Source organism: Anas platyrhynchos, chromosome 6 (assembly GCF_047663525.1).
Source record: "Anas platyrhynchos isolate ZD024472 breed Pekin duck chromosome 6, IASCAAS_PekinDuck_T2T, whole genome shotgun sequence".
In the NCBI taxonomy this organism is placed as follows: Eukaryota; Metazoa; Chordata; class Aves; order Anseriformes; family Anatidae; genus Anas; species Anas platyrhynchos.
In genome coordinates, this window is record NC_092592.1 from 27,608,579 (window position 1) to 27,630,000 (window position 21,422).

Below are 21,422 nucleotides of genomic sequence, written 5' to 3' on the forward strand. Positions count from 1 at the left end.
GCCGATTTCAAATGCGCCGAGCGCTTTGAACAAGGCGCTGTGCATGCCGTTTGGGTTTTCATCTTTATTTACAGTGAGGGCCTTTATGCCCCTTTCCAGCCCAGAGGTACGTGACACAAGACAGGTCTTGAGCTCAGAGGGACAATCTGGAAGACATGGGGCTCTGCGGATTTCGCTGGGATGGAAAACCTTGGGATGGCAAGGGCTGAGTGCTCCAAGGCACACAGGGACTCCCGGTGCTCCCAGGCGTGGATCCACTGGAATCCACTTATTAAAAATCCCCAGGTCACTCCGAGTGGAGGTGGCTTTCTGGGGAAAGCACTATTGAAAATAGTGGCTCATGAAAATGCCCTAATTCCCTGCTTGCCCAGTTCTAGTGGAATGGCTCCGATCACAGCTCTGAACTGCACCAAAACCACTTCAACAGGCTCCGTTTTTGCCCTTTGCACGGTTAAAACCCTTTGACCTTCCCTGCATGCGTCCAGAAGCACACCCTACCTTGAGTGGCAATGAACCTATTTGTCTGAGCAGGACAAACAAAAAAAAACTGTCCCTGAGACCTGGGGACCTTGGAGCAGCACGCCCCTGGGCTAACCGCTGTGTTTCCCAGGGCAGAAAGAGCCCATCCTGCACGCCTAAATCTGAAAGTGCTGCAGGAAGGCGACCATAAGGGACTATGGAAATGCACTCGAATCAATAGGATGAAGTTAACAGGATCAAGAACAAATAGAATGAATCAAATGGGATAAAAATGCCAGAGGCAACACTAGACTCGGCCGTGCCCCGGGGATCCCTGCAGGAGGAGCGGCGCAGCCAAGTTCAGCCTTGGCCATTCCTTGCTGGCTTTTTAAAGCTTGGTGGATTTAGGAGCTTTGGGTCGGATTTTTTTTTCCCCTCCCTGTCAATGATGTCTCAATCGGAATAATGTGTGAGATTCTTGGGTTTGCTCCACACCCACCTGGCACGGCTCGGGGCCCCGCTGCTATTAATGGCAGCTCCCCGTGACCCAGCGGCGCTGCTTTGGCTACCGGGGGGTATCCAGAGAGGTGCCTACACGCGAGGTTTGGGTGATGAATTTAAAGCAGCCATGTTTGCAGACCAGTTCCGATGCGTGTCTGACAGCCCCTGTCCTGATTCAACAAGCATGCTGACAGCCAGGCTTTGCTCCAAGCATGTGCTTAAATCTCTTTGGCTACCGAGGGCTTTGTGCCTGCGCTTGAAGTAAAGCAGGTGCTGCGTGGATCGCGCCCTGCATCCTCTCAGCGGGGTCACATCTTCCTGCGGTCCCTCAAAGATAGCAGGGAGAGGCTGTGGAAGAGCCACTCGGGTATTTGCTAGCTGCTTGCCCAACAGTTCCCGCTGGGGCTGCTCCTGCCTGGCTCCCACATGACCAAAAAAATGAATATAAAAAGAAAAAACACGCAAATATATTGCAAAGCAGCTCCCCAAACACCTCAGCATCCTCCTGACGTCCCATCCCATGCCAGGATCTGGAACTCAACTCCGAGGTTCACATTCCCATCCTCCCCAGCCCAGCCCAAAGCTGTCACACGCTTGGCTGGGAAGGTGACCCTCGGGGGGGGGGGCAGCACCCCGCTCCCCACCTCTGCCAGCTCACGGTGCCCTCGGGGAGCAGCCCCTCGTCCCACCACCCAGGCTTTGCCACCCAGCTCCGGACCCAAGGCTGTTTTTTGCTCAGCTTAGGGGACTGGATGATTGCGCCGCCCGAGGCGAGATGGCTGCAGGCCATCTGCTAAAATAGTTGCTTGTCATCATCTCCTTTGTCCGGGCTGCAGGCTGGCATGACCTGTCCCCTCCGCTCCCTCTGAGATCCTTTTACACCCGGCCTTTGAAGGGCTGACAGGCAGCAGGACCTTGATCTTTCCTTTCGTCCTCTTCCCCCTGCCTCTCTCCCTTTCCCCTGCCACCTGCTCTGGTTGTTTTCTCCCCGTTCTTTTTGGGGGCTCTTCTTCTCCCTCCATGGGTCCTCTCCCTGTCACCCTGGGTGGTTATAGACCCCTAGATAAGTTGGCGTGCCCACCCAAACCACCCCTATGTTCCCCCAAAGAGGGACAGGCTCTGGTGGGACGTGTTGGTGGGCATGGTCTTGGTGCAGACCCAGCAGTGACCACAGCCAGGGAGGGGACATCCTCCAGCACCCTCACCCCAAAGCTCCCATCTCTTCAAGCCCCAGGGCGGGTGGATCATGTGGCCCCCCCGAGAGTGGGATCAAAGCAGCCCCTTCGCCCTGGCACCAGGCTGTGCCGAAGCCTCTCTCTGCAGCAGGTTGCCCCAGCAGTCAGGTGGCCGGCGTGGCCAAGCAATTCCTCCCAGGTCAAGGACCTGGCATGGTGGGGGTGTCACTTACACCCAGACGTGGATAGCACAGGCCAGCTGGGGTAGGAGGAACGCATCCTAGCACGCTGAGCCCCTTCCCGAGGAGCCTTGCTCCCGTTCCAGGGGTGCCTGCTGGGTTTGAACCAGGAGCTGCTGCACGTGATGGTGGCCGTGCTGGCTCCAACCAACGCTTGCAGGGAGGGGATGGCAGCCACCATCCCACCCCGCTCCTGTGCCCTTCCCGCATGGCACGGCCACGCAGGGACATCCAGAAGGCAAACACAGCACGGGGCCAGGCTGGCAGCAGCCAGCAGGGCAGCTCCAGCCCTCTGCAGGTGCAGGGCTTGGTGGGCAATCCAGCTGCACACTCAGCTCTCGTACACGCTGGCCCCATTTCCCCACATCTCTGCCTTTTTATCCTTGGTGATTTAGCCTGACGGGTGCCCAGCGAGCAGCGATGCGCTGCCATTTCCAGCGGGACTGAAGCCTGGTGGGCTGCTGGGACCCAGCCCCAGCAAGGGGCGAGCCCAGGGCATGGCACACTGCAAAACCGAGGGCGGATGGCTGCGGCAGAGCGAGGAAGGGGCTGATTTACACCCCTGCCATCTCCACGCCGCTTCGTTCCAGCAGAGCTGAAGTGCCGGTTGCTCCTGTACTGGGCCCATCGCGGTGCGAGATCCTGCCAAAGCGCGAGAGGGATGTGCGGTGGAAAGCGTATCAGGGGTGGTATTGTCTACACGCAAATGCTCAACTTTATGTACTTTTAACTAGAGGTGTAACAGATGGTTGCAGCTCGGTCCAAGCAGCGGAGAGCCATGCCCATTCCGGCTGGAGCCAATCAATCCCGCCACCCTGGGGAAAACGGCAAGCTGGGTTTGGAAGCGCGGCTGCCAGCAAGCCAGAGGAAGGCTCCGCGCAGGCGAACGTGGGCTGCTGCCATGCGAAACCAGGGAAACAGGATGCAGAACCAGGGAAATGGGATGCAGAACCACGCAGGCAGCCAGCAGAGCGCCGCGCCGCCGGCCTTCGTGCGCTCGCCTGCCCTGTCCGGCTGCTGCCCCGCGCTGGCACGGGGAGGGGAAGGCAAAGGGGTTTGCTGGGGAGGGGAGAGCACTTTTGGGGAGATGGGATGGGTGCTGCTCCCCTCCTGTGTGGTGGGGTTGGGGAAGGGGCTGCCTGAGCTGCTCTGCCCTGCTCTGCGCCCACAGCTCAGCCCATGCCAGGCACGGGGCAAGGGGACACTTGTAGGACCCCAGGCCCTACAAGTGGCATCTACTGGTGGTGTCTGGAGAGCTTTGGGGCTCGTAGAAGAGGACATGGAGGTGTCTAAATCTGGTTAATTTGAGGATATTGTGTAGGGCTTTGGGTATAGGGAGCTGGGGCACAGAGTGAGATTATCCAGTTCTGCCTATTGGAAATGGGGCCCAGAGCTTACAGCCAGCATTTTTTACCATAACAGCCTTCAGCATAACCAAGAGCAGGAAAAAAGAGCCCAAGAGGTAAAGAAACACCACCCTGCCCCTGTTTCTCATGCTTACCAGCTGAAGCGATGGCAGATAGTCACTCACCTCGGGGGCAGGCACCGCGTTTCCCCACAGGACTGAATTATCCTTGTGGTGTGAAGGGCTGGGCACATCCACGGTTTCTGCCGGACAAAAACTGTGTCTTCCTTTTCTGAAATGAACAATTCCCCTGTGTCAGTCACCTCCTGCCAGGGAACCTGCAAGGCTGGAGCACTGCGGGACCAGATGTAGCCGAGCCCATGGGTGGTTTGCGAGGTGCTCAGCAGACACCCGGGTGTGGGAGGTGTCCCAGGGGCTGCGTGTTACAGCAGTGCAGAGCATCAGATCGTGAACTGCAATGGGAGGTCGCAGGGAAGGCAGTGATTTTGTTTAATGGCTTCTGGAGACTGAGGGATTTGGGAAAATTGCAGGTCCTGGTGGGAAATCCATGCTCTGTCTCAGCGCTGTCAACACCAAGCAGCCAAAAAAGCAGGGAGATAGGTTCAAAATCATGGTTTTATCCTTGTTGCCTGCCTTGGGTGTTTTGTCCACAAGCATCAGCTCATCTTCAAGGGTACCTCACTCCCCACAAAACATGGGTTAGAAAACCCATCCATGACCCACAAACTGCCCCCAAGATTTTGAGAAAAACATGAAAAACTTGCAAAAATGCATCAAAGCAGTGAGGCTGGGTGGCCCGAGGAGCCTGCCCAGCAGAGCACAGGGAGCCCAAGGCTGAAACCTTGAGGACTGCTCAGGGGAGACACCTGCACCAAGGACTTATTCCTGCCCACCCCAGCACCTCCCGGCAGCCCTAAAGTTGCACGGCTGGGATGGAAACGCTTCCCAGCAAGCAGGCAGGGAGACGGCAGGCAGCCGTCTGCAATTAAAATGAAGTATTTCAAGCAAATCTGGCTCACTCCTCACTCCTGTCATATACCAAAGCCCTCAGATTGCCTCTCCAGAGGCTCCCTCCCAAGCCTGGCAGGGTTGGTGTCCCCCACAGTGCCACCGAGCCATTCCCATCACCTCTATGAGGATGGGGGCTTCAGCCTTATCTGAAGACCCCTTCTCCCTCCCCCCTGCACCTCCTCCTTCTCTCTCATTGTCATATCTGGTGCATGAAAGAGCCAGACCTGGGTGAGCAAAGCACCCAGGGCTGCTTGGATCTATCCTAGGAGAGCGTGTGAGAGCCCTGAGCTCCCCCTCTGCGCTTTGCCCTGGCTCCTCAGGAAACGCTGGGGATTTTGGCCAACTAGGATGAGCTTTTTTCCTCCTTTCCATCAGCTTCTCAGCCCTGGATTACAGGAGATGCACTCCCTCTGGTCAGCTCCATGCTTCCAGAGTTTAGGAATACGGAATTTTAGGAAAATTAGGAATATTAGGAACACCAAGGACTACGGGCATCTGTGCTGTCAGGCTGGGGAGAGGGCGAGCAGGGCTTAACCGTGTGTTGCCTCTTCCTGAACAAGTGCGAACCGAGTGAAGTTGTCTGGTGGCAGGCTCATAACAAATGAAAGGGAGATCTTATCTGCATAGCTTGTAGATCAGCCGTGAAACTCATTGCCCCGGGATATTGTGGATGCCAAAAGATTATATGGGTTGAACAAGTGGTTAGACACGTTCGTGGAGGAGCAATCTATCCGGGGCTGTAAAACACCCAAGTATCACTGCTCAGGAATCTCTGAACCACGGACTGCTGGGGGCTGATGAAGTGTCCCAGGGAAGCACGCCATGCACTCGCTAGGGTACGCATCCTAATAATATGATGCACTAATATAATGGCAATAATACACTCTGTAATTGGGTTTTTCCCTCCCTGAGCGCACCCTTCCACCAGCCACGGCTGGATTCGGGGTATGGGGCCAGGCAGACCTCGGCCAGACCCCGTATGGCCTCCCCCAGCCTCTCTCCGCAGCGCTGGCATGGATCAGTGCCACGCCGCCTGTCATTAGCACGCCTGCAAGCACGCACCGAGCTGCCTCGGTGCTCTTTAAATGAGACAGGTAAAAATAAAACCCCTGATCCTGAGAGGGTTCGTCAACCTCATTCTGCATCGCAAAGCCCTGCCCATGCAGGGGAAAAGCCTGGCATTGGGCTGTGTGTGACTGAGCTCTGCCTCCGCAAACAAACCCATCAATCTGCCAGCCTCCGTCGGCTCCGGGTGTGGGTGTCTGTGCCTTTCCTGGAAAGCTCTCCATTAAGGAAAAAAAAAAAAAAAAAAAAAAACAATCTGAAAATGGCTTTTTTCTTTCTCAGGAATAGGTTCTTTCCCATCGCTCATCTACCAAAATCCCTGCCTGGGAAGGCGACCTGAGGATGGGGCTGGATCACACCCCTCCTGTACCAGGGGGAAGTTTGGGGAGGGAAGAGCAAAAACTTCTTCATCCAAATACATCTAATAAAAAAAACAGGAAAGAGCAGTGCTGGAAATATGCTAAGTAAGCAAAAAGCTGGCTAACCAGAAGTTTTCTGTGAGGCATCAGGAAATCTCTAAATTGCCACGAGTGCCTTATTTAGTGGTGTGTGCGCTTTTTGTCCACACAAGTTCCAGTCACTGCAGCCATCAAACATTTTTTAATAGGAGCATTAACTTAAGAATAGCTAACAGTAATATTCCTAGCTGTGTGGAAACAGCATTTTATTAAATGCTTCACACAGATTTTGTATAATAAAGATGAATATATTATATCCTCTGCCTCCCCCAGAGTGAAACAATAATAGGAAAATAAAAAAAAAGCCAATAAAGTGAAACATAAATAGAACATAATGGGACTAGTAGCGAACTGAACTGACTATATAACATCTGCTATTGTTTGCCTGGCAAACGCAAACAAGGGTAGGAACCAAGAAAGATTTTAACAGCCCTAACCTCTTCCCCCCTCTGCCGCAAGAAAGCAGCGCTGATATCCAGAGCAAATCTATTTCCGAGCTGATGGAACAGCACAAGGCACGACTTGCAAATTCATCCTTAACCAAATGTGCCAAAATTCCCTCAGCCCCTGTGCACCGGGCAGTTTTCACCAGCCTTTTGGTGCCAGCCAGTTCACATATGGAAATATTCCTGGGTCTGGAGAGTTCTCGATGCAAACATTCATTCATTTAATTTTTTTATTTTTTTTTTATTTTTTTTTTTTGCCATGAGTTTGCCCCTCGCTGCTCTCCGGTTTCCAGAGCCCGGTCACCCCGTCAGCTGAGCAGAAACAAAGCCATGTGAGGCGGGCAACAAATCGTGCCAATTGAAGAGGTACAGAAAGAGGCGACATTTATGGGCAAGGCCTCAGCTGGCTCCTGTATATCATAACCAGGGAGCGCTTGCTTGCATCCAGGACCTTTGTAGAAATTGGGAGAGCTACAGGATCAAACTGTGAGCAGAGGGGAGAGAAAATAAAAGGAAAAGAAAGGCAGGATTTCTGCCCAGCAGCTCCTTTGCGGGTAGCAATCTGGCCAACTCACAGGTGCTGGGAACCCAGGGCTCAGCATCTGCAGAATTCAGTCTCAGTTTGTGACCAAACTTAAATCCTAGCCATCCAGATACCAGACGGATAACAGAACTGGCTGGAAGCTGGGGGAAGGAGAGAAGAGCTAAATGCCTATAAAAGTCATTTTCTCTTTTATTTGTTATCTTCCTTGTAATGATCACACCATGCTTCCTAGCTATTTTTGCAGTAAGTTGTATGCTGGTCTCAGGAGGCCCCTGGATGACTTATTATTAACGATGTCTTCTTATTATGGATGGTGATTTATTATCAGAATGATTATATTTGTACCGGGTATGCCGCTCTGCTGCCAGCACAAAGCTCTTACCATCTTCAGAGCAAAAGGTCGTGTTCCTGCAGCACTACGTGCCCAGCTCTGAAACACTGAGCCGGTGGGGCTGCAGATTACGCACACGCACAGGGCAAAAGGGCAAAGACCAAAGAAACGAGGAGCCCTGCTGCACCCACAGCACCGCAACTGCTCCGGAGCCGGGGGACCTTTGGGCACTCCACCGGGTTTCACTGCTCACCCTCTCCTGTATCCCCTCTGGGGAGGGAGGTCACCGTGTAAGGACCTGTAAATACCTAAAAAACCACACTGCTACAATCTGTAGCTTGCATTACCAGCCGACAAGTGTTTAACCTTAGGAAATTGGAGTCACTTTTTTTTTTTTTTTACCCTGCTTGCCTTGGAGGTCTCCCACCGCAGGAGCTCTAACACAGGACTTGCAGGGCGCAGGAGCCTTTTGACGCCAGCCTCTTAGCTGACACTAAAAGAAGCCGCAGGAGCAGGTAGAGGGCTTCCTAAACCTAAAAATATAGGATTTAGGAGCAGGAGAGGGGCTGCTCCCGGCAAATCGCCCCGGCGGCTGGGCCAGCCCCGCGCCCCGGCCGCGCACCCTCTGCGCTCCCCGTCCTCCCTCTAGCGGCTGCTCCCCGCCTCCGCCCCGCGGGTCCCCTGCTCCAGGGCTCCCCTTGCAGCCCCTCTCGTGGTCCCTTCGAGACTCACCTCCACTCACACGGGTCTTTCCCGAGGCCTCAGACCCTCCCCGAGGTGAGGTTTAAGCACAGAGCGATGCCCACACCAGCCCTTCCCCATGCACGTCCCCAGCTGCATCACTTTTGCACCTCTTTTGGGGCCTCCCTTTATGGGTTTCACCCCCCTCGTTAGCTCTTCCTCTGACCGGTGGGTCCTCATTAAGGTGTAGGGCTATCAGGTGTGGGGATCCTGACTGCTTGTGTCCTATGGAGGCAGAATCCAGGCCCACGTGTTGCTGCGTATTTGGCGTTAGCCAAGGCCTTCTCTCCACACCTGTACGAAGCAGCAGAACTAAGTAGACCCCGAGGAGATTTCAAGCAGAAAAAATGGGAGAAATCTTGAGGCTGTTCACTACGTGTGCTTTACTAAGTGCCCAGGGAAAAAAAAAAAAAAAAATCCCAGGCAGTGAAGTTCCACCATTGCAAATAATCATTCACCAGCTGGAAAAGAGCCCTGGGTGTCAGGCAGGAGGACGTGGGAATTCAGTGCCACGAGATGTCACAAAGTGAACAGAACAGAGGACAGAGATTGGCTAGACCTTGGCAAGCAGAGACATGGAATCACTAAAGATGAGGCATCCTTGAAGTGGTATTAAGCCTTGGAATTGAGAGTTTGAGTCATTTCCTGAAAAGCAGGAATTAGGGAGATGCCTAATAGGGGAGAGATTTTTTCGGCCCATCCTGCTTCAGGAAGCTCTTCTCTCTCCCTCATCCTCACACCGGCAGGCAGCAGTGGAGCCAGGAGGCAGCTTGATCTGACAGCGATGGGTACAGAAAGGCTGCGAGCTCACAGCAGGGAAATGCCACCAGCCACCATCACAGGATGCTCAAAGTACCCATCGAAGGGGCCAAGCCTGGGCTGAGGAACGCAGCTGAGGCTCCCGGGGCAGAAAGTAGAATAAAATAAACCGAGGTACAAAGCATCCCACCAGAGGGGTCTGTCCTGACCTTGGACAAGTTGGGGAAAGGCGGCTCTGAGATGGGCCCAAGGCAGGATGCAGGGAGCTGCTGGCACCAGAGAGGGGTGCAGCAGAGCCCTGCATCCACAGCGAGGGCTGGGAGGGGGTTGGGGACCACCTTGGGACCCCTTAAGACTCTCTATGGTCTGGTCTGGTCCCCAACATGTCCCATCGGTGTCCCAGGGGAGACAGCAGGGCCAGGGTGCAGAGCGCCCACTGGGGTGAGGGTGCCTGTGCTGGGGGAGCGTGGAGGGGTCCTACAAGGCAGGATGCAGAAAAGGATGGAAGGAGAAATGGGAAAAAAAAAAAATGAAAGAAAAAAAAAAAAAAGAAGGAGAGAGAGAGGGAGGGAAGGAGGAGCAGCCTCGCAGCACAGAAAGTTGGAAGAGATCACGGCCAAACTCCGGCAGCGCCTCCCGCTCCACATCTCGATACTGCTTTTGCAAGGGAAATATTAGTTTTTAATTAATTTTCTCACTTTGGTTGTTGGAAGAGGAGGAGGGAGGGGGATCACCTTCAAAAAAGAAATACAAATAACTGCTTTAACAGGAAACTTTTGCTGCTGTAATTTATTGGAAGGCGAAATGAGCTCCGATTACATTATCCACCCGCACTGTGCCGGCAAGGCGTACTTCGGATATTGCGCTATAATCCAATGACTGCTCCTGAATTATTAACACCAAGTTGTTATTAGAAGAAGTTGCCTAGCTTATTTCCGCCATTCTCCCCCCCACTCCCTTTATTAAGTTTCAATTGATTCCCCACACCTCCTCCTGCCCCCCAAAAATGAGCCTTCGCCTCCCCGGCTCCTTCAGAGCTGCCACACGTTACTTGCATTTGGCAGCCTGGTGAATTATTCACGCGTGCCGGGAGCGGAGGAGATATTACAGGTCTCGGAGGAGCCAGCACGGCTCGGCTGTCATATCCCCGTGTGGATGCTCCCCTTGGCTCCCCCCTTCCAACAAAGTTTTGTCCAGAGTGAAGCCGTGGGGCAGGGGACGTCCTGCGAGCATCCCCTGTGCTCTCCTCGCCCCAATTTGCTCCCTGCCCTGGCCTCGCCTCTCCCGGGATGGAGAAGGGGCACGGAGGGCCCGGGAGCTGCCAAATCTCTGCCGCCCACAGAGCCTGGCACGGCCGGGAGGCCTGAAATGCTCCCGGTGGCTCCGTGCCACCTCCCTGCCCGCCTCCGGCCTCCCTCCTCCTCCTCCTCCTCTGCGGGGGTCCTGCAAATGGCACTTCTCGAAGTGTTTAAAAATAAAGTAAAATAAAATAAAGTAAAATAAAATAAAATAAAATAAAATAAAATAAATCAAGTTCTCGCCTCTCTCTGACCTGGGACGGGCACGTCCCGGCTGTTCTTTTCCAGGAGCCCGCGTCCAGCTGCGTTTCTGGGACTAGAAATTAAAATTCTGGAGTTTTAAAGGCTAAAAATGCACCGAGCCGCAGGCACTCACGTCTCCATTTCGGGAGTCCCCGCGGCGGCTGCAGAAGGATCCGACCCTGTCCCTGTCCCTGTCCCTGTCCCTGTCCCTCTCCCTATCCCTGTCCCCACCACCCTGACCTGGCTGCCCCCTGCAGCGGCTCGGAGGGGCTCTGCACCCCCCCGAGAACCCCTAAAACCCCCAGAAGGGTCCCCCACCATGCTTAGGGACCACCCGGCGTTTGGGATGGGGACACCCTCGGGCGGTGCGTTTAGTTTGTGCTTGGGACCGACTTACGGGGCGGGGGGGGCTCCCCCTTTTTCCTTGCATCCAGGCCCCAGGCCCCCTCCTCCGGGAGCTTCCCCCTTACATCGGGGCTCCCCCAAATTCAGAGCAGAGGCTCGTTGCCCTCCCCCGGCCTCCCTGACGGCGGGAGGCTGTAGGGGCACGGCCGGGGGGGGGGGGGGGCAAGCCAGGAAAAAACAAATTGTCCCTTTGGGTGAGCAGGGGGGGGCCCGACCCCCGCTCCCCACCCACCCCGGTGCCGCTGGCTGTCCCCGGGAGTTTGCTCGCAAACGAAAAAGCGGGGGCAGCCCCCCGCTGCCCCGCGTTCAGCCGTGGTTTTGGGGCGGTGGGTTTCGTGTGTCCCCCCCTCGGGGATAAATTGGGGGCTCGGGCAGGGCCTCGCCGTGCCTCCGCCGCTTCCCCGCATCCCCGCTGCCCGTGGCCTTGGGGAAAATCCCGGTTTCGCTCTTTTTTGGTTAAGGGGGAAGGCTTTTTGGGGAGGTGCGCTCCCGCCCGCCTGCCCTGCCTCTGGCCCCGTTTCCCCGGCCGGGTGCGGGCGCTTGGGTCAGGTTTATTTTTGGTGCGGCGAAGTTATTTATTTTTATTTTTTTTTTCCTCGCAAGGGAACGGCTTGCGAGGGGAGGAAGAAGAGGGACACGGCTACAAAACGACCTCGGGAGATGGGCTCTGTCGGGGGGCTTCTGCTCAGCTCCGCGGGGCTCCCCGGGGCCCCCCAGGACCCTCCCCGGCAGCGCCGGGACCCGGCGTGCGCCCAGGCGGGGGCGGTTGTTTGCCGGGGGGAGCAAGGAGCCCGTCGGAGGCGAGGAAGGAGGACACCTGTGGCCACCCACGGGGGACATGGGGACATTTACCGGCTGCTCTGCGAGGGAAGGCGAAGGGGACCTCCGGGCTCTCTCCGCCTGCGCGCACTCGCCACCCCAAATCTGGGGAAAGGGGGGGGCTTGAAGACAAAACCCAGTTAGTTGCCGAGCTCCCCCCTCTTTGGGATGCTGTGCCAGGCCCCTGAGCTCGCTGGCAGCTGGAGGGCACGGAGTCTGCTCCTCTCCGAGCCTCTCCCGGGGAGCCGCAACGTGTTTAGGGCACTTCGAGCAGGCAGACATAACTGGGAGCCATGCACGGCTCAGCTATGCCGGGGAAGGAGGTGTCATTTGTACGCAGTTACTTTGGTGATCAACACTTGAATGATTTATGCCGCCTGCTTTAATTCGATTCCTGTGACATTTTCCTGGACAAAAGCGGGGCCGCACGCAGCCAAACCCGAGCGGCCCCCGGGCTGCCTGCGGGGAAGGGGGGGGGGCAAAAAAAGGGGGAGGAGGGCGGTGCCGCCACCCCAAAATACGGCTCTGGGGGCGGCGGGGGGAGACGCCTCCAAAGCTGCCCCCCGTAGCCGGAGGGTTTCTTTACGCCCCAGGGTAAGCGGGGGTTTTCTGCGGGAAAGGCCGCTGCTCACCCGCTTTTCTTCCCCGCTGGAAGGCGGGGACCCTGCGCCACATTTCCCCGACGGCTCCAGGACCCCCTCCTCCATCCCTCGGTGCCGCCGTTCCCTCCTCTCTGGGTCCGGCCCCAAACTTTTTTGCGTGCCCCGAGGGGGAATGGGTGCCGGGTCCCCCCTCGCAGGAGCTGGAGCTGGTAAAAGCGGGGTGAAACGCTGCGAATAAGGGCGGTTTTCCCCCAAAACGAACCCAAAACCGGGAGAGAAGAGCCGACGGCTGGGCGGGCAGGAGAAGAGCCCGGCAGGACGCGAAGTTTGGTGGAGGAGGCAGGATCCGACCCCGGGCTGCTCCCGGTGCCCCCCCTGCTCCCCGGGGCCCTCCGAGGACGGGGAGATGCGATGGGACCCGCCGCGGGGCACCGAGGGTCTCCAATTCGGGGCCGGGTGCCAAGAGGGCTGCCAAAACAAAACAAAACAAAACAAAAAATTAAGCATCGGGGGGTGCGGAAAGGGGATGCTGTGCTTTTTCCCCAAGCCAGGGAAGGGGCAACCCAGCCTGCCCCTCCTTTTAATTTTGCCCCCCCTCCCGGTGCGCAGATATATAGGGTGTCCGTATAGGGGATGGATGTGAAGGGAAAGAGTTGCAGCGAGCGCAAAGGGAGCGCAGGAAACAAACCCAAACGCACCAAAGGCGCCAGCGAGCAGCCCAGAGCACGGTGGAGCGGGGTGGCTACGACCCCCCCCGGGACATCCACAGAGCCCCCTTTCCTTTCAGCCCCACCCCCCCCGGCTGCCCTTTTTCCCAGCGATGTGATATTTTGGGGGTGCCGGGGAGAAGGGCAGGCGCCAGGCCTGGAGCCACCCGTGCCCCGATTGAGCCCCGCATCATTGCCACGGACCGGGCGAGGCAAACGAAAAAGCCCCCCCCTGGCCGGAGAGCCCGTCCTGGGGGTGCTGCCCGCCCCCCCGGGCTGTGCCCGCTTTGGTTCCGTTGGGAACCAAAAAGCACCGGGGGCACGGAGACCCCTGACCCCACTTCGGGAGGGGAGACGCTGTTTGGAGGGACTACGGGGGAAACCCAAAATCTTTGGAAACCCAAAATCTTTGCGGCTCTTTGCCGTCCTTAGCACAGTCTCCCCCTTGCCCTGAACGGAGGGGGCTGCTCTCGGGGTGGGGGCTGCTCTCTGCCATCCGCGCTGCGGGAAGGGCGAGCGGAGCTGAAGCCTCGGCGCATCCCAAAACGCTCGGCCAACCTGCCCCAACTCTCACCCAGGAACTGGATTATTTTTTTTGTTTTTCCCCCTGTTCTTTTTTTTTTTTTTTTAATCTTATTTCTGTAATTATAACACCAGCATCCCCGGCTGAGTCCTCAATAAAACCCGGATCCTGACATAAAACGCCACGCTGGAAAATAATGCGAGGGGACACAAGGGAGAGGAGGAAAGTCTCTAATTGGTTAAAATATGTTTAAATCACTTCATAAAACCCAAGCAAAGCGAAGCAAATAATCCACCTAGCAAAGCAAAGAAGCCCGGCGATTTAGAATCAGTGTAATACGCTCCCCCCCGACCGGCTCCCCCCCAGCTCCTCGCAGTATTTGATATGATGAATAACCCAATATAGGCCTTTAAAAATAGGTCACTGCATAAAGAGACTCCCAGAGAGCTATAAAAAATGGGAAGAGGGCGCTTTAAGGAGAGAAGCCATTTGCTTCTTTTGTGCTTCTTTGGTACCTAGCGGCCTGGGAGCTGCCAGCCGCTCTCCTCCTGCCACTCGAGGTGAGGAAGGAAAAAAAAGTTTGGGGCCGGAGCCGGAGCCGAGCAGAGCCCCCTCGGGTCCTCCCCGTCCAGCCGCGGGCAGCCCGGCCGGGACCCGCCGCCCCCGGAGCCGGGCACGTCCCACCCCACCCCGGCCCTGGGCTTTGTCTCCGACCCCGGTTCGGATTAGAAGGGGCGATTCTCACCCCCACTGCGTGGCCCGGGTTGATTTTCCCCGAGGGGGTGGGCGCCGAGCCCTGCAGCACCCTGCGCCCCCCCCCCCCCCCACCTTCACTCTCTCCAACTCCGGAGCCACCCGAGGGCTGGCACGGGGAGGCCTGGGGCTGGAATCCGGCCCTCTGTGCCCGGGGAGGCCGAGCTGAGCCTAACCGAGCCGAGCCGAGCCGGGCCGGGCTCATCGCACCCCCCTTTCCCCCGAACACCGACCCCCGGAGGCAGCAACTTGGAGGGGCCCCGGCCCCGCAACCCCCCCGGCACAGGGCGCTGGGAAAGAGGAGCACGACAAAATCAGCGGCAAGCTTCGGGTTTTATTCGAAAGGAAAGGTCTGCCTTACCTGGAAACAACGCATCTCCCCTTCTTCCCCTCATTAAAACACCAAACGGCTCCGGGAGAGAGCCCGAGAGAGGCATTTTAGATAAACTAGTAGCCGGAATTAAGAAGAGGGAGAAATAGAAGAAAAAAATATATATATCGGGAAAAAAAAAAATAAAAATAAATAAAAAAAGAAATAAAAAACCCGAAAGAAAAAAAAAAAAAAAAAAAGAAACCGCTGGATTTTTGTTTTGTTTTGTTTTCGCTTATTATTATTTTTCACTCTACTGTATTATCCTTATGCAATAAAGGCTGCTTTGTAATGTAATTTAAAAATATATATGTCCAAACAAATAGCAGGGCCAGAATATGACAAGTGCATTCAGCATTATAATTCAACTGGGCTCCACCTACATACCGCCTCCTAATTAATGGGTCTCCGAACTTGCAAAAGCCTGCATTGGACAGAGAGAGAGAGAGCGAGAGAGAGAGAGAGAGAGAGAGGGCGAAAAGTGTCATTGAAGATAATTGATTACCTCCCAATCAACAATAACTTGTTAGCAATAGTCAATTACCCCGTCTCTTCTCGCCTCTTTCCCCCCGGTCCGAGGTCTCGGTGCGAGGGCTGCTCTCCCCCTCTTCGAAGTCTTTTTTTTTTTTTTTGCTTTTTCCTTTTTTTTTTTTTTTTTAATTTTCCTTATTTCGGGGGGCATTCGTTTCGGGGGGGGAGGGCAGGGAAAGTGCTGCGATTTGGGGTGTTTCTTAAAATAGCGGCTGGGGAGAGGAAAAGAGAGAAGAGAGAGAGAGAAGAGAGAGAGAGAGAGAGAGAGGGAGGACAGAGAGAGAGAGAGAGAGAGGAGAGAGAGAGGGAAAAATCCCCGACCCGAAACCCTGGGACAGGAGGTGCGGCAGGACCACCTCTCGGCGAGGGACCGACGGCAGCTCCGCTCCCGGCCGCCCCGCCGGCCGCCCGACGTGGCTCTCCCCGGGCAGACCCGGGGCTCCTCCGCCGGCCTTGGAGGTGGGCTTCAACTTTTGCTCTCTGCCCTCTCCTCCTCCTCTTCCCCGCGGTCCCGCCGGGTTTTTTTCCCCGCGGCAGCGCATCCCCGCGGCGGGTGGGGAAGGCAGCCCCGCGCGGCCCGGCCCCACCATGACTTCCAAAGAAGAAGCCAAACCTTCGTCGGGGGAAGAACGGCGGAGGAGCCCTCTGGATCACCTCCCCCCGCCGGCCAACTCCAACAAGCCCCTCACCCCCTTCAGCATCGAGGACATCCTCAACAAGCCGTCGGTGCGGAGGAGTTACGCGCTCTGCGGGACTGCCCACCTGCTCTCCGCCGCCGACAAGCACCCCCCGGCCGGGCTGCCCCTCTCCGGCCGGCCGCTGCTCTCCCAAACGTCTCCCCTCTGCGCCCTGGAGGAGCTGGCCAGCAAAACCTTCAAGGGGCTGGAAGTCAGCGTGCTGCAGGCGGCCGAAGGTAAGGAGAAGCGCCCGGGGGTGGCCCTTCGGGGGCGGGCTGGAGGAAAGGTTGCGGGGGGCGCCGTCGGGGATTTGGGGTTTTTCGGTGGAATAAAAGGGGGGGGGGTGGCAGGGCCACGACGGCCGGTCCGGGGGTGGAGGAGCGGAGGCTGAGCCTCGCTGCCTCCCCACGGAGAGGCAGGGGTCGGGAGGGGAAGGAGCAAAAGTGGGGAGGGGGGGGTTGCCGTCGAGGAAAGGGGGCAACGTGGCGGCTCGTCGGCAGGCAGGGACGGGATGACGATCTTCGGGCAGCGGCAGACGCCGAAAAAGCGTCGGAAGTCGCGGACGGCCTTCACCAACCATCAGATCTACGAGCTGGAGAAGAGGTTCCTCTACCAAAAATACCTGTCGCCGGCGGACCGGGACCAGATCGCCCAGCAGCTGGGGCTCACCAACGCCCAGGTCATCACCTGGTTCCAAAACCGCCGCGCCAAGCTCAAACGCGACCTGGAGGAGATGAAGGCCGACGTGGAGTCCGCCAAAAAGCTGGGCCCCAACCCCGCCGTGGACATCGTAGCCCTGGCCGAGCTGGAGCCCGGCACCGAAGGTCGGGCCAAAACTCGGCCCGGCTCCCCCCCGCCGCCCCCCGCAAGCCGGGAGCCCGGCGCCCCGCCGCCGCCCCGCCCCGTCTCGCCCCCCACGGAACGGCCCCGCAGCCGCCGGGACAGCGAGGAGGAGGAGGACGAGGAGGAGGAGGACGTGGAGATCGACGTGGATGACTGAGGGGCGGCCGCCGGGCTCCCCCCCGCACCCCACGCCCCCCTCGGCCCGCTCCCCCATCCCCGCCCGACGGCTCCAAACCGGCCTCTTCCCACCCCCCCCCTTCCTCTCCACCCCAGCCCGGCCCGGCACGGCTCGGCCCGGCGGCTTCTCCTCCTCGGTCAGAGCAATAAGCAGCAGCAGCCCGGCACACAAACACACACACACACACACACCCCCCACACCCCCACAGTCACGCGAAAATTAATTTAGGGTAGAGTCGCTATCCCTCCGCCTGTCACATCTTCGGAATGGTGCAATTACGGACGGCTTCTGTATAAATATTTAAACGTATATATTGGATTTTTTTCCCCCCCCCCTTCCCCCCCTTTATTTTTTATTCTTTTGAGGTTTTCATTATTTTTTAAAAAATATCCATCCGTTAGGATTGTTTCGTCCATAAGGGAGACGCGTAACCTTGGAACAAACCCGGCTCCCACCAGATGTCTGGGGGGGGGGCGGTTGTTTCCAAAGACTTCCGAAACGAACCGCTTTAGAGGAGGTTTAAGTTAGGCTTAAAACGGCGACGACACGAAATCAGCCACTTTTCTTTCCTTGCATGTTTCAAATGTGCACGAAGTAATTTTATTTTATTTTTTTTCCTTTTAAAAACATTTTTTTTTTTCCTTTCGCAATCTTGGGAACTTGGGGATGGGGTATAATGCAAGTTTAAAAATATCTACTTTCTTTTTTTCCTAGAGCATAGAGATTTGTCTCCAATGCAATTTCTGCCTCATTTTACCAATTAAAAGCTATTTTTACCATTTTCTGCTATTGTTGTGCTTTTATTAAAAAGCTGCCTTTCGTATTTTTGATATGAAGGTGGTAACAAAAAAAAAAAAAAAGAAATAAAAAAAAAATCCTAGAATTATTTTTTACTCTTTTTAGAATTTTTTGCATGCTACGGAAATAAAAAGAACAAATCCCAAGATCAATACATTTAAATATTACGCTATAAATTAAAAATTAAAAAAAAAAATGTACAGATTTAAAACCTGTTTTTGTTTGAATTGTACAAATTTTAAAAGGCCTGCTATTTAAGTTCCGGTAGGGACAATGTCGCTTTATTTACTGTCTCTTAGAATTGTACAGATAGCTCTTTTTTCCGATACAATAAAATCTTTACCATTTTAATATACTTTTACCGTCCTTCTTTGTGAACTAACCCCCGGCCCCGCCGCTCCCCCCCAGCCGCCCCCATCCCGTTCCCATTTAAAGTTTCTGCAGCGCAGTCACCTGCGAGGAAATGAGGGGCGAGGAGCACCTGGGCGAGAACTTTAGCACTTTGATATGCCTTTTTTTTATTATTTTTATTTTTTTAATTATAATTCTTTGCCTGGTGGAAGTGCGCGGCCAGGCTGGAGGCGCAGCTGCCTTCCCGGGGCCGCTTTATAGGGCGGCCGCCCCGCACCTCCGCACCCACCCGGGGGGGAAAAAAAGGGGGAAAAGGGATCGAGGGGGGGCGAGGAAGGAGCTGGGGCCCCTCTGCACAAAAGCAGCTCCGTGTGCGGCCGGGGGGAGCTGCCCACAGCCCGCCGGCCGGCACCGACCGCTCCCGGGCACAGGCTCTGCCTCTGCGGCACCTACGGGGCACGGGGATGGGAAATTGGAAAAAATTGGAAAAAGGGCCTTTCCCCTTCCCCTTTTTTCTTTTTTTTTTCCTTTATCTTTTTTTTTTCTTTTTTTCCTCCTTTTTTTTTCTTTCACTTTTTTTTTTTCTTTCTTTCTTTTTTTTTTTTCCTCTCTCTCTCTTTTTTTTTTTTTTTTCCTCCAAAATTAACACTCCCCTGAATGCGTTTTCCCTTGGCAGTGTGAGCTGCCTTTTGGAGGCGAGCAACGCGTGTTTCTCCCCATTCTTTGCAAAATTTATGTGAGAAAGACAAATCTGGTGTACAGTGGCAGAGCTCCGCCGAGAAGTGTCCAGATAAGACAGGGTTGGTTTGTGGGTTGGATTTTTTTTTTTTTTTTTTTTTTTGGTCCAGTTTCTCCGAGGCTAAATAAATCTTTCTCCTCTTTGAGAATGGATGGGGTTGTAATTTTTAGCGTAAAGCATGAAAACTGGGGACAAATGAGCCCTCTTCTCTGAAGTGACAAGCGACAATGGAGCATATACAGCCTCCTGCGGTTCGCCATGCTGAAACAAGCGTGCCCCTCCGCAGCAGAGAGAAGGCGAGCGCTTGGAGACCATATGGTTTTTGAATTTTCTTCACAATTTCCAGACAATTTGATGGATTAGGTTAACCCTCCCTTCCACTGTTTAACTCCGCAACAATGGGAGCAGAGCTGTTCTCCCTTCGTCGGGGCATCTGTGCGCTTCTATTCTTCTCTCTTTCTCTCTTGGTATTTGGAACAAGCCTATGAATTACAATGAAATCCACTTTTCTTTAGTATTATTTGGAGGAGCACTTGTTTTCCGCCACCTCCCGCCCCCACCCTCCCATCCCCTATTTTTTTTTGTTTGTTTTTTTTTTTTTCCTCCGACTGATAGGTTTGACTTCTGTCCAGATCTCTCGGAAAGCCTTCAATCTTGTCCTTAAGTGTTTTTATGCTAAACAGGCAAATCGTAAATGCTGAGAAACTGTGACATTTATGTGAAGATCTAGTTAAAGGGCTTTATTTGTTTTCTTTATCTGTTCTTTTTTTTTTTTTTCCCCATTCCCTCTCCTCATCCCCCTCCTCTCCTGCCCCCTCCCTCCCCCCAGCCTTTTATTCTTTTGTCTTGGAATGGATTTAATGAGGCTGCAAACACTACAATTCAATATAACCAAGAAATAAAAAAAGGGTGGCTGGGTCTATGGAAAACAGGCTCGGAGTTAATTTGGATTTCTCATCTATTGAGTCGTGTGTGCAAACAGCAGAGCTGCCGGGCCGCCCTGAACCCGGCGAAGTTTGCCACACGTGGCTGGGGCGGGTTGGTAAATAATGCCTCCTCCCCAAGATCTGCAGCGTGCTCATTTGGCTCGCCCCCCATTTCCAAATAGCCGGGATTTGGGTGAGTTAATTTGCGTACAGGAAAAAAAAAAATGAAACAAAAGAAAAAAAAACAGCAAGCTTTTTATTGTGTCTGTGTATATATATATATTTTTTTAGCTTAAAAACCGAGCGCCGGCTTGTGCCCCTCATTTGTCATGCATTTTTAAACGCGCCGTTTCCTGGGATTACCTAGCCGCCTAGATTTATTGCCCGGGGTTTTGCTCTCCCTCGAATTGTAGGCACACTTCGGAATCGGGTGGGGCTTTTTGATTTTTTGTTCACCTGCTTTTTAATCTCCTTTCTCTCTCTGTCTCTCCGCAGCAGCAGTAGGGACGCGGAGCCAGCGCGGAATCGGGCCCTGCGGGGCTGAGCCAGCCGCAGCTTCTCCCAGCCGGTTCCGTGCTCCGGCAGCGGGCGGGGCCCGTGCCGACCCCCCCTACAACCCTACAACCCCCGAGATCCCCCCCCTAAATTTCCCAGTCCCCTACAACCGGCCGGGCCCGCCGGCGGGGGAGCCGCCGGGACGGGAGCTGGGTCCCCGTGTTCCTGAGCCCCCCGGGGCCGTTCCTATTTTCTGGCCTTCTCCCGGACCCGGAGGGGGTCCCGGGGGGGCAGAACCTGTCCCGTTTTCCCACCCGGCCCCCGGCAAAGGGGCTCGCTGCGGGTCGGGAGCTTGCGGAGCTCCTCGGCGCCGTGCCCGGGGCCGGCTCCTCGCTGCTCCCCGGGACGCGCCGGCTCCTCGTTGGGGCAAGGGGTGGCAAAAGGGGGGGGGGCGAGGAGGGAATTCCCTTTTCCCAAACGAATCGGGACGAAAAGGGTCCGGATTCGAGCGGGGAACGTAGGATTCCCGACGGGAAAAAGAAAAAGTATAAACCGGGGGAGAGCGGGCTCCCCGACCTCCGGGTCCGTGGAAGTGAAAAAAGCGAAGTTTGGCAAAAATGGGGTGCGTTAGCACTGCGGGGGCTTTGCGAGGATGGGATGGAGACCCGGCTGCCCCCCCCTCCCCCGTGCCCACCCCGTCGGTGCTCGGGACCCCCCGTGGGTGCGGGCGGCCGTGGGTCCGAACCCCGGTGCGGGCGCTGGGAGCAGGCCGGGGCCGGGGGGCGAGGCTCCCCCCACTTCGGGCACATCTCCCTTTTCCCGGGGGGGCCTCGGCCAAGCTCGCACCCCGGCCCACTATTTTCCCTGCCGGCGAAAAGCCCATTTCTCAAGCGCCGGAGTGGGCGCTGCGCCCCCTCTTCCCCATCCTTCATCCCCAAAGCTGGCACTGCCTTGGATTTCGTTTGGAGGTGGGAGGGAGGCGGGAGGGGAGGGGGCGGGGGGGGTGTTGTCTGCTTGGAAATGCTACCCTTTGGGGGTTTTTGTCATTCTTTTTTTTTTTTTTTTTTTT

General features: G+C 55.6%; 1 protein-coding gene and 2 long non-coding RNA genes across 4 annotated transcripts; 1 reads left to right on the top strand and 2 right to left on the bottom strand.

The window, feature by feature from the left end:
- Window positions 1-1,794: 1,794 nt before the first annotated feature.
- On the bottom strand, window positions 1,795-8,463 carry LOC106020480 (uncharacterized). The gene is made up of 3 exons (XR_011810091.1): window positions 8,328-8,463; window positions 3,906-4,011; window positions 1,795-3,016 (listed from the first exon to the last, which is right to left on the bottom strand). It is a non-coding gene; the product is annotated as an uncharacterized lncRNA (long non-coding RNA).
- A 918-nt stretch (window positions 8,464-9,381) lies between these two features.
- On the bottom strand, window positions 9,382-16,226 carry LOC119717377 (uncharacterized). 2 transcript variants are annotated; one of them, XR_005266778.2, is made up of 4 exons: window positions 16,109-16,226; window positions 15,203-15,239; window positions 14,807-14,892; window positions 9,382-12,930 (listed from the first exon to the last, which is right to left on the bottom strand). It is a non-coding gene; the product is annotated as an uncharacterized lncRNA (long non-coding RNA). The 2 variants fall into 2 exon arrangements; XR_005266779.2 differs by lacking the exon at window positions 16,109-16,226 and adding an exon at window positions 15,360-15,455.
- Window positions 14,968-18,197, top strand: LBX1 (ladybird homeobox 1). Its single transcript, XM_027460509.3, has 2 exons — window positions 14,968-16,259; window positions 16,524-18,197. The coding sequence occupies exons 1-2, from the start codon at window positions 15,935-15,937 to the stop codon at window positions 17,021-17,023; spliced, it is 825 nt and encodes a 274-aa protein (XP_027316310.2). The 5' UTR covers window positions 14,968-15,934; the 3' UTR covers window positions 17,024-18,197.
- Window positions 18,198-21,422: the final 3,225 nt, after the last annotated feature.

Excerpts from the sequence above, each read along its gene's own strand:
- LBX1 (XM_027460509.3), top strand. The coding sequence starts at position 15,935 with ATGACTTCCAAAGAAGAAGCCAAACCTTCGTCGGGGGAAGAACGGCGG. Across the intron at positions 16,260-16,523 it reads CGTGCTGCAGGCGGCCGAAG|GCAGGGACGGGATGACGATC; the intron begins GTAAGGAGAAGC and ends GCTCGTCGGCAG.